The following is an 11,838-nucleotide window of genomic DNA, read 5'->3' on the forward strand; positions in this document are numbered from 1 at the left end:
CCTGTATTTTGCTGGAAAAGCTGCAGTTTGGAGAGATGAAAAACTCATCAATTTTGACATTCTGTTTTGAGATTTATTTGGGACTTTCAGCTAACATTTAGCTGCACCAATTTGTGCAAAAAGAATGTAACAAAGTGAAACAAACACGTTCAATTTGCTTAGTGTGCACATAATTAAACCCACCTTACTGTTTTTGAAGTGGGAACTGAGTAGCAATCATTGAAATCTAGATATTGGATTTCTTATAAAAGAGTTTTCAATTGCTGGTTTATTTGTCCTATTATATGTATGGGTGTGTTTGCTAATGCTTATTTTGGTGTTTTAATCAGATTTCTGCATATTTTCCTGCACATGTCTATATCTTGAGATGATATTAAAATTGTTGAAAGACTACAGTCTCTGAATCCAAAGTTTCTACTCCACCTTTAAGCTATATGACACACCCACGCATGCTATTTGTGTTAGTAGTACACCGAGAGAAGACATGGCTGACAACCGTAGCTATGAAGTCTGATAAAAAGCAGTAACTACGTCTGGAAAGCACCAATTGTTACCCTGAAAGGTAAGTTCTGGATCTTGGGTGGTCATTTTGTCTTTACAATACAGTATGTACTAAGTCATGTGAAATGTAAGCCGTCTTATATTTGTGAGTACAGGGATTCACTATAGGAACTAATACAATAACCAGGATAGTATTGCCTATGTACAATGTTCCAATGAAAATATATACTTTTTAAGTGTTTTTTTTTATAAACCCTATAGAAAAACATTTGAGATGACTTCTAGATGTAAAAGCGTGAACAGGGTTGAGACAGGATTATGTGATATCTTTCTTTATCTTCTACATAAAGTAATTATTAAAACGCCTCAATATTCAATGGGATTTTCTTTCCGTGACGCCTAAAGTATGAAAGATATTTTATAATAAATGTGACGCCACTTATCAGTAAACTGTTGCTAGTGATAAAAACGTGCCGCACATTCAATTGTACTATGTAATAGGGTCGATATTAGAATTAACAATACAGTACAGGTCTATCTTATTTTTTTTGTCCCTTTAACTATCAGTAATAATTTCTTAAAGCGTGCAATCACTGTTTACCACCTGCTACTCAAATGATTGTATATTTTAAGAAATCAGCCAACTGTGTTAATTAGTTCTCTTAGGCAATAAAAACAATTTGTAAAAGGAAAGAGATGATTTCCGTATGCATACTCTCCCCTTGGATCCCATTACACACATACTTTTGGAAGGTACTTGTTTTCCTCATAGAGATTCAGTTAGTGTAGGGAGTCTTAAAGGCAATGCTTCCCCGGGAAAGAAAAAATATGAAAATTAGTTCTTCTCCAAAAGAAAGAACACTTACTCTCTAATGCCACCTATAGGTAGTTATCCTTTAGCACAAAATCATACTGTGACTAGTAAAATCAGTCAAATCAGAGACACCCATCTGTAGACAGCACAGTTTCTGAGCTTTTACTCATCAGTATTGAGTAAGGTGCTGGTTAGCTGGGTGGCATTCCTTTTTGGAAGGTACTAGTTATTGTACAGAAATCCACATGACTTGTATGGTAGCTACCAATAGGTGGCACTAGAGAGACAGATTTCTTCATTCTGGAGTAAAGCTGATTTAAATATAAAGGTACATCACTTTCCTGTTAGCCCGTGTTCCAGTGCAGGGGGCTAGCAGTGGTCATTCCCTGGAAAATGCAAGGAATGAAGTACTATAAATGTATCAAAATATAACAGCACTCTTACTGTAGAGTGAGCCACACAAGAGCATGTAGACTTTGCATGTTGCTAAACTGAAATTACATGAATTCTGCCAAGAAAGCAGAGCATTTCCAAATATCATTAAAGGGAACCTGTCAGCACCTTTGAGCCCCATAAACTGCTTTATAGTGCTCAAAGGTGAGGGAACGAGGGTCCGGAGAGCTGCTTTTTATACTCTCTGGATCCCTTATTCCAGCACTACACCCCCGAGAAATCAGCATGTGAACACAGCATGGCTCTTTTCAGAAGGCTGTAAGCATGCACCTCTCATATTGATCTCTATGGGCAACAGGAAAGGGGAATCCTCTGGCCAAACGGGTCTATCTTATGATGGAACCGAGCAGCGCCAAATAGACCCCATTGACTATTATGGGGTCTATTCGTCTTCAGCTCAGCAACCCGGCGTTTTACCAGAAGTAAAAGTTCTGCATGCTGCACTTTTTCTTCCAGTATTTTGTGCCAGATCTGCTACGGAACCTCCTACCAAAGGTTCTAATGTAGATGTGAAAGCAGCCTTAACCTTCAACTGTGGACGTGATTTATTTGTTACACTTCCGTGGACGTGGCATCTCACAGTTTCCTATATATTGTGGTTCATTTTTTTCGCTACAATGAACTGGATGTTTACAATAACTTGTTTTGATTAATTTTCAGGTTGTAAACATAATTAAAATAGATGTAGAAATAATCGACTTTTATTTATGTATTTCAGTAATGTTACATAATAAGTAGCGGGTGAGTACGCGATTCTCGGAAATCTAGAATAGGCAGGGGTCTGTGAGACTCCATGTCCACATTTTAAGGTTAATGATGCAATATGTGCTTTGCTCGGAGTTGGTATACCAGTAAACAGAAAATTGCTGCAGCACAGGCTCTTTGAGGTGTTGTACATATGGCGACATTTATAATTCTGTACATACGGCATCCAACTGAGCATGTTATGATTTTTCTTTTTTGGATTTGTCAGGAATCTGACAGAAAAGAAATCTGTATGCCATTGTATGAAATTGTAACCATATGGAGGTACAGTAACGACCCATACATCAATATAAAAATAGTATTTTGCCACCTTTACCATTTAGTTCAAAACCTGCAGATGTTGGAACAGACAATCCCTAGCACACAACATCATAGAGCTCACATGCATGCCTGTCTCTGATCTGAGCAAAATGTAGCCTCATTACTTAATGCCTGCAAGGAACCTGAGGTTAAGAGAAAAATAACACTAAACCACTCATCATTCAGGACCACCCTGGACGCTACATCCAAAGTTGGAGAGCTGAAGCACACCCAACTTTCAGAAACACTATTCTGGCCCTTAAGGGACCTTTCAAATGAGCTGAAATTAGCCCGCAGGACTCACCACAAGCCGTGGTGAATTCTGCACCAAAGGTACACAGCCTACCTGCGTAATTTGATGCAGAATTGAAAATGGCTTAGAACCTGCCTGCATTTCTGCATCCATATCTGAAGTTAGAGCTGTGGATCTTGGCATGGAATTTTGCAGCTGCGGATGTGGGTGCGCCCTGCCTGCTACTACTGGCCTGTATAAAAAGCCCCTAAAAGGAAGGACATGCCTTCAACCAACAGACAGAACAATTCAGCCACTTTACCTCTTTTAATACAACAATGCAAACTATACTATGCACTTTCCCATTTGCCATTCCATGATTCCCTTCAAGTCTTCTGGCCTCAGCTGTAACTCCTGACAACCATACTGTAGATTCCAACTAAAATCTTATCCATGTGTTCCACCATACATCCAACAATTATATGGCTTAACTTAATGCTCAGGCTTGTGCGACCTCTAAACTGTCACTCACCCAAAATTCATCTGCTCCATTTTATACACCAATAACCTCAACATGAGGCCATCCCGTCTCTGCAAAGTGCTGCTCTTTAATGAAAGTACAGATTAGACTTCAAACTATCTGGTCAGACTCTGGTTCACTACCCTGACAAAATAATGAAGAGTAATTCCACAGACAAAACAAAATGAGCCTTCCAGGGTCTTCTATGGCTATGGACAGATGTGCTAGTTTTTCCAACACCTCTTTGCCAAATTATCAAGAAGCTGTTACTGTGTTGCGGGCATAGTTTACTCTAACTTCTGGTACTTGTCACGAATCAATGAAAATTGTCATGATATGCTAACTTACAGTTTGTTAGATCTTAATGCAGTGTTCACAGGGCTTAACTTCTGACATGAGCCCAGTATTTACACTGACTATAGCCTACCCATTAAATGGGTACTTCATAATTAGAAACATAGAAAATAGATGGCAGAAAATGACCAGATGGTCCATCTAGTCTGCCCTATTTATTTGTCTCTTAGGATAGATATCTTTTAGATATACTTATCACAGACATGCTTGAATTCATTTATTGCTGATTTTCCAACTACATCTGCTGGAAGTTTGTTCCAGGCATTTACTCTTTTTTACTTCAAGCATTTACTCTTTCAGTAAAGTAATATATGTTCTGACATTGCATCTGATCACCCCACCCAACTAATCTCAGATTGCCCCCTTGTTCTAGTGTTTAGCTTCCTAATAAAAAAAACACTTCCTTACTGAACCATATTCTTGCCTTTATCATATTTTGAAAGCTTTGAGTATGTCCTCGCTTTCCCTTCTTTCTTTCAGGCTATAAAAATCCCATTCTTTAAGTCTTTCATGATAAGTTTTTTTTGAGGACTTCCACTATTTTAGTAGGCTGTCTTTGGAATTGTTATACTTTAATAATGTCTTTCTGTAGGTGAGGTCTCCAGAACTGAACACAGTATACCGCAGCATCACAATCACCCTCTTTCTACTGGTTATACCTCCTAGCTATTCCTCCAAGCATCCCCCTTGCTTTCCTTGCTTCCTGACCTCACTGAGGACTCATTTTGAAGTTGTCAGAAATCAAAACTCCTAAATCCTTCTTGTAGAAGTCCTGGATAATCTAAAACAATAAATACGATACTCAGTGAAAAGATTTCTTCTCCCCAAGTCAACGGAGAGCGGCGGGGGAACGAGAGGAGAGAAATCTCCTGCACTGCCCCGCTCCTCTCCTGGCCACTCTGGCTCCCGTGTGACAACACAGGAGCAGGGACACACAGGGACGAGTGTCAGACATCATTTGCCCGACATTCGTCCTGTGTAAATGGGGCTTTAAACTGCAGTTTTCATTATTTGCGCATGGGCAGATGGATTTGACAAATCTGGCCACAAAAATCGATAAATGAGACGTGCACATCATCGATTCCTTTTGTGAGCCTATTCATCACGTCCATCTGTGCATGCACCCATCCGTGACCTTCTGGCGCATCTGTTAGATTTTATATGGCTCTGCAGATGATGTTGGACACAGCAGCAGAGTTGGACAGGTTTATACTAAAAAACTGTGCATGCAGCATGAAATTTAAAGTAACATTTTCTGTATACTTTATCCCCTTAGTGACGAAGCCTATTTGCAACTTAATGACCCGGGCCAAATTTTGGAAATCCACATGTGGTCATTCAGTTCAAGCAGTACTGCATTTCATAAGATTTGGAACACCCAAAATAAACCTAAAGTGTTAATTTTGCTATCAGTGGCCAAATGTACACCTCAATGGTACAGATTTGGTCCTATTTTCACTTGCAGAACAGCTGTGAAATTCTGCATAAATAGCCATCCTGCGGAATAAGAATCTGCAGCATTTTATAAAAATGCTGCAAATTCTTTGCAGAAATTCTCTGCACCATGTGAAGAGGATTCTTTTAAATTCAAAGCACATCCTGCCATTGTATAGGCGGCAGAGGAGAAACATTAGTATTTCACACTTTAACCAAACAGCAAAGAAAAATTTCCTTCTTTTTTCCTTTTGTAATTTAAAGTCATAAATCGAACCAAACTAATTTTGGGTAAGCACTCTCAAACTCCTTTGTAAAGGCCCTCTTACACGCAATTAATATCATCTAAACAACCACAAGACTGAATAAATTAAAGACTTTTTTGCATAAAATGCTGAATATTTTATGCAAAAAGGTATACTAGTAGACCATATACTGAACATGAGCCAACAATGTGATGCAGCAGCAAAAACAGCAAACACAGGTAATTATCCCCCTCTACTCTTCCTTAGTCAGACCTCATCTGGAATGCTGTGTCCAGTTGTGGGAATCCCATTTTAAAAAAGACATAGACAAACTGGAGCAAGTTCAGAGAAGAGTTACCAAAATGGTGAGCGGTCTGCAAATCATGTCCTATGAGGAACGGTTAAAGGATCTGGGAATGTTTAGCTTGCAAAAAAGATGGCTGAGAGGAGACTTAATAGCTGTCTACAAATATCTGAGATCAGACCTATTCTCATTTGTACAAGAAAGACTAAAAGCAATTGGATGAAACTGAAAGGAAATAGACCCAAATTAGATATTAGAAAAAACGTTTTGACTGTGGAGGTGATCAATGACGGGTTTCCACAGGAGTTCTCATTCAATGGAAGTCTTCAAACACAGGCTGGACACACATCTGTCTGGGGTGATTTAGTGAATCCTGCATTGAGTAGGGGGGGGGGGGGGTTGGACCCGATGACCCTGGAGGTCCCTTCCAACTCTACCATTTTATGATTTTATGGTTAAACATATAGATTATCATCTGAAATCCTCTCCATTTCCCTCATTAGCTAAACTAAACAGTGTATATGTTTGCGGAGGTGGGCATGTGTTTATACAAGGAATTTCTGGCCAGGAGGATTTTAATTAGTGTGCAGATAAGCCATTGTCTACCACTGTCATGAGTAAACATGTATTCATTTTGTTTATGCAAGGCAAACAATTACCCCTCCCCTCAAGCTGTTTATTCTTTCAAAGACTGAGCAATTGCCATTTAAATGAAGTGAAAAGCAAACTAACTAATAACCATTTTTATGCAGGCTGAAACTCATAGATAAATGATAAAAGAACGATCAGTGCATAATGGCTTCACATTTACACCTAACAGTTATCTTGCAAATTTGTTTGTTTGAACGAATTTTGAGCGATAATTGTTGCGTGTAAATGGGCCTTAATACAACACCAATTTGTGTAATTTGCACAATTGCTACAATCACCCCAGAAGAAATGATTATTTGAATTCTGTCATTTTTTTCTTTAGATGTGTTTAGCACTCTAGTAGGATTGTGCAAACACAGTGAGACATATCTATCAATGTTGTACATTGGTTTCTTGCATACAAAAATTGCAATTTCTGTGCACAGGGCAAAATTGCAGCTTCTTTGGCTTTTATACCAGGCCCTGTTACTTTTCAAAAAAGTGGTTGAGTTCTAGAGTCAGGGGGCATAGTCACACGTGACCCATCATATTTACTTTAAAGGGGTTGTCTCGCGCCGAAACGTTTTTTTTTCCATAGGCCGCCCGTTCGGCGCAGGACAACCCCAAAGGATGTGTTAAAAAAAAAAAAATTATTACTTACCCGAATCCCCGCTCTGCGACGTCTTCCTTCTTCCTTCTTCTTCCTTCACCAAGATAGCCGCCGGGATCTTCACCCACGATGCACCGCGGGTCTTCTCCCATGGTGCACCGTGGGCTCTGTGCGGTCCATTGCCGATTCCAGCCTCCTGATTGGCTGGAATCGGGACACGTGACTGGGCGGAGTTACGAGGACCAGCTCTCCGGCACGAGCGGCCCCATTCACCAGGAAGAAGACCACACAGCGCAAGTGCGTCTAAAAAAGCAAGAAGACATCAGAATTAGACGGATCCATGGAGACGGGGATGCCAGCAACGGAGCAGGTAAGGGAATAACTTCTGTATGGCTCATATTTAATGCACGATTTATATTACAAAGTGCATTAATATGGCCATACAGAAGTGTATAACCCCACTTGCTTTCACGGGACAACCCCTTTAATCTACAACAGAAAAAGGCATATATTATAGCTGAAACCTAAACCAACTTGTAGCTGGTGGTGCTTTCAGTCTGGCACGTGGAGGTGCCACCAGACACTACAACTCTATTAAGAAGCTTGAGCCTCCTAATACATTTGTCAATAATGTCGGCTTATAGTTTACTTAGACCAACATATGAAATGCTGGCCTAAGTAAATATTCACCAATGACTGCACTCTACAGTGCATTCTCTCATTAAACATTTATGTTATAGCATTAGCATGCTTTTCTACATCTGCAATGTTTCTTTACATCCACAATGCATGTTTGTCCAGAAAATGCGTATTTAACATCTTACCTATGAGATCATTAGGGCATTGTAGTACTATATGGTGCAGCTTATATCAATTATATCAAACATTTTATAGCCTTTATTTTATAACCTTTATTATCCATCTGCAGTGGGTGTAATATGCCATTGTAGACTTTTCAACGGTGAATACATTATCAGTAGAGATGAGCGAGTATACTCGCTAAGGCACGTTACTGGAGCGAGTAGTGCCTTAGCCAAGTATCTCCGCGTTCGTCTCTAAAGATTCGGGGGCCGGCGGGGGAGAGCGGGGAGATCTCTCTCCCCTCCGCTCCCCCCTGCTCCCTGCCGCAACTCACCTGTCACCGGTGGCAGCCCCCGAATCTTTAGAGACGGGGAGATATTCGGCTAAGACACTACTCGCTCGAGTAATGTGCCTTAGCGAGTATACTCACTCATCTCTAATTATCAGGGTTTCACTCCTGTTGAGAAATGAGAATTGATTGATAAATTGATACATCAATAATTTAAAATGTGAGTCCTTAATATATGAGATTTGGTCCATATTTTTCTTTGTGACACATTGTTCTCCCCTTTTATCTAGTGTGAGGTAGGGCGAGTCAGGACTATGCTCAAAACATGGATTTCTTCTTGCTGGGCTGTAAAGAGAAAAGCTCTTTTATGGTTTAATTTTGTAATCGGCATTAGATAGAAAATGTATTGCTCTGTGGTACCCAAATTTAAAATGAAACATCTTCACTCAAAACAATACTGTGCCGTCTGGCTAGTAGAGCCTAACAAAGAATATAGCGGATTTGTAGTTATGCGTCCACTGCACTCAGGAATAGTATGAATTCAGACTAACAGATACATTATTCCATAATAATCACAATGTAGTTATGTAAATAATGCGAAACTTGTTACTTGGAAAATATTTATAAACAGAATGTCTTTTCCCTTTTAGTTTAATGCAGAAGAGCAGAAATGAACTGGGGAGTATATGAAGCTCTACTGACAGGTGTTAATAAATTCTCCACTGAATTTGGTCGTATTTGGCTTTCTATTGTCTTTATCTTCAGGATCCTTGTATACGCAGTGACAGCAAGTCGGGTTTGGGGAGATGACCAAAAAGACTTTGATTGCAATACTCGACAGCCTGGATGCAACAATGTCTGCTATGACCAATATTTTCCTGTCTCACACATCCGCCTGTGGGCTTTACAACTCATCTTGGTTACATGTCCTTCTCTTCTTGTTGTAATGCATGTGGCATACAGAGAGAATCGAGAGAGAAAGCGTAGAGAGAAGATGGGAGAGGATTGTCGTAAGCTTTATCAAGACATTGGAAAAAAGAGAGGTGGGCTTTGGTGGACCTATCTCATCAGCCTTCTTGTTAAGGCCGTAGTGGACTCTGCTTTCATTTATATTTTTTATCGACTTTATGAAAATTTCTTTCTTCCTCGAGTAGTAAAATGCACTCTTCTCCCATGTCCCAATATTGTGGATTGCTTCATAGCTCGGCCATCAGAGAAAAATATATTCACCCTCTTCATGATCATTAGTTCTGCGGTATGCGTACTTCTGAACCTCATAGAAGCTACCTACCTTATAGGAAAGAAGTGCAAAGAGAACATGCTTTCCAAGGGTCAAACAATTACATTAAAGAAGGACTCATACTGCTGTGACGGCAATGATTGCAAACAATCCAAATGTGATGAGACAGTTAATATTTCAGAAGATAGCAAAAACTCAAGTTGTGAAGCAAAAGAAAACAGACAAAATCAGGAAATCATTGCTATTGAGTGACAGAGTCACTGCGGGTCTGAAGGACGTACAATCAACAAAGGAAGTATTTGGCGCCATCCGTATTTCTTTGGCCAAAGTAGTTTTGCCAGGTTTAAGACATTATGATCACAAGGGCTGAAGTTCAGATAAAACTAGTGACTATGCCCGATTCTTATTTATTTAGATAAACATTCAAGATCTTTACTGTTTCTGGAGAGCCATTAAAAAAATGGAAAGCTCAATCAACTTCTTCATCATCCTAGCATAACAGACAGCAGAAGTTACTATGACTGCATTAAATGTGAATATTAACATGGATAAAACTTGTATATTATCTTTATGAAATGTGAAACGTTTTTTGCATTTGATCATGTAATATATTGTTAGTGCATAAAGTCATGAATATTAAACAACTCATGATGAAATTTTAGTAATGGCAGTTTTATATGTAATCAGAATCTACAATTTCTATATTATATAATCAAAATACAGTAAATACTGTGATAGCAGATGCAATCTCCCATCTATTCCACTATGTTTATTATACATCTACACAACTATAGATTTTTATGATTCTTAAAATGTTTAGAATGTTTTTTCTTCTTACTAATTGTGGATTGGCAATACCAATTAGCCCTTCAGGTCTCAAGGTAAATATTGTGGTGGACTACATTTGCAGGTGGGCTACATTTACACCATTTCCTAATATCTCATACCACTTAAATATATACTCAAATGTGCTGTATCAAAACCATTTGGCATTTAACACCTGTGCCAGCTTGTATAATATCTAAAATTTGGGGGGTTCAGAGTGATATCTGCTGTTTTTGAGGGGTTAGTGGAGCTTTTTATGGTTCCACTTTTCACTTTTTTAATTTCATTTTCATTTTAATAATTTTTATTTCATGTAGTTTTTTTAGTTTCCACTTTTTTATCCAACTTCTTTTCATTAGTTTTTTTTTTAAGATGATTCATTATCATTACATGTCATAACATTGCAAATTTAGTAACAATTTAGGGGTCGCATGGCCCACGACGTTCTTGAATTGTAAATTTCAATCTCAAAATTTTTCAATAAATCATTCAATATTATAATCATTTAGAAAATAAAGTTATTAGGTTGACAATAAAAACATAACAGTAATTAAAACAATGGCAGCTAGAGATTCTACGGATACTTCGATTTTCAAGAAAAAGAAAAGATTGTTCTTGTTTGATGCAGCAACCTTTTTCTAAGACAAGAGGAATTTTTTAATGATATTTTATTGCTCTTTGGGAACTGGGGGGGGGGGTTATGGGAAGGGGTAAACAGGTAGAGGTGTTGGTGAACCATCAGGATCTCTCTGTCAGGTAGGTCTGTGGCCCATGATTCTAGCATTTATGTATTTAGCCCTCTCCTCAAATACACTTAGTCAACTTAAGGAGTCTTCTGATATTGGCACCAGGAACTCCACTGTATTTTTTTGACATATGTGCACAGCTTAGCAGGGAATACATTGTCCGTTCCCTACTGTCCCCACATACAGATTACTGTAAAATAGTATGTGTCTTCTTTGCTTAACTGCAAACCCTATGTGCACAGACAATCCCTATAACATTATTGCTGACATCACAGTGCAGCGTCCCATAGGGTGACCCCGGACATATGGCATACGCTGAGGAGCTGGGAGGGCAAGATGCTGGCTTGTCACGGCGGCACTTACCAAGCTCCCTCCCAAAGGAACGCACGCAGCCATGGCTAGGGCAGCGCTGGGCCACTCTTCCGGACACCCTCAGCATGGGGATGCCCAATAAATATTAGGACAGGTGAAGGGGTTGTTACGGGTGACGCCACCATTCCAGCACCCACTAGCATGGACCTCAGCGGGGAAAATAAATGAGCCACAGATGATATTTTAGAATAACGGCCTAGAATAACTTTACTTGAAACTCCAAACAATCCAAGGCAAAAATAGACAGTATTCCACGTGCAGGCAAATTTATGAATATTTACAGACAGACATAACAATGAGTACCTCCACACAGCGATCCCTGACTTTAGGACACATGGGCATGCGACAAGTGCGGACGAGTACCTCCACCCAGCGGTCCCAGAATTCAGGACGCTTGGGTATG

General features: G+C 39.3%; 1 protein-coding gene across 1 annotated transcript; it reads left to right on the plus strand.

Annotated features, from left to right (window-relative positions):
• The first annotated feature begins 446 nt into the window (after positions 1-446).
• On the plus strand, positions 447-10,941 carry LOC136575005 (gap junction beta-5 protein-like). Its single transcript, XM_066575055.1, has 2 exons — positions 447-562; positions 8,903-10,941. The coding sequence occupies exon 2, from the start codon at positions 8,923-8,925 to the stop codon at positions 9,742-9,744; it is 822 nt and encodes a 273-aa protein (XP_066431152.1). The 5' UTR covers positions 447-562; positions 8,903-8,922; the 3' UTR covers positions 9,745-10,941.
• Positions 10,942-11,838: the final 897 nt, after the last annotated feature.

Source organism: Eleutherodactylus coqui, chromosome 1, assembly GCF_035609145.1.
Source record: "Eleutherodactylus coqui strain aEleCoq1 chromosome 1, aEleCoq1.hap1, whole genome shotgun sequence".
Taxonomy (NCBI): domain Eukaryota; kingdom Metazoa; phylum Chordata; class Amphibia; order Anura; family Eleutherodactylidae; genus Eleutherodactylus; species Eleutherodactylus coqui.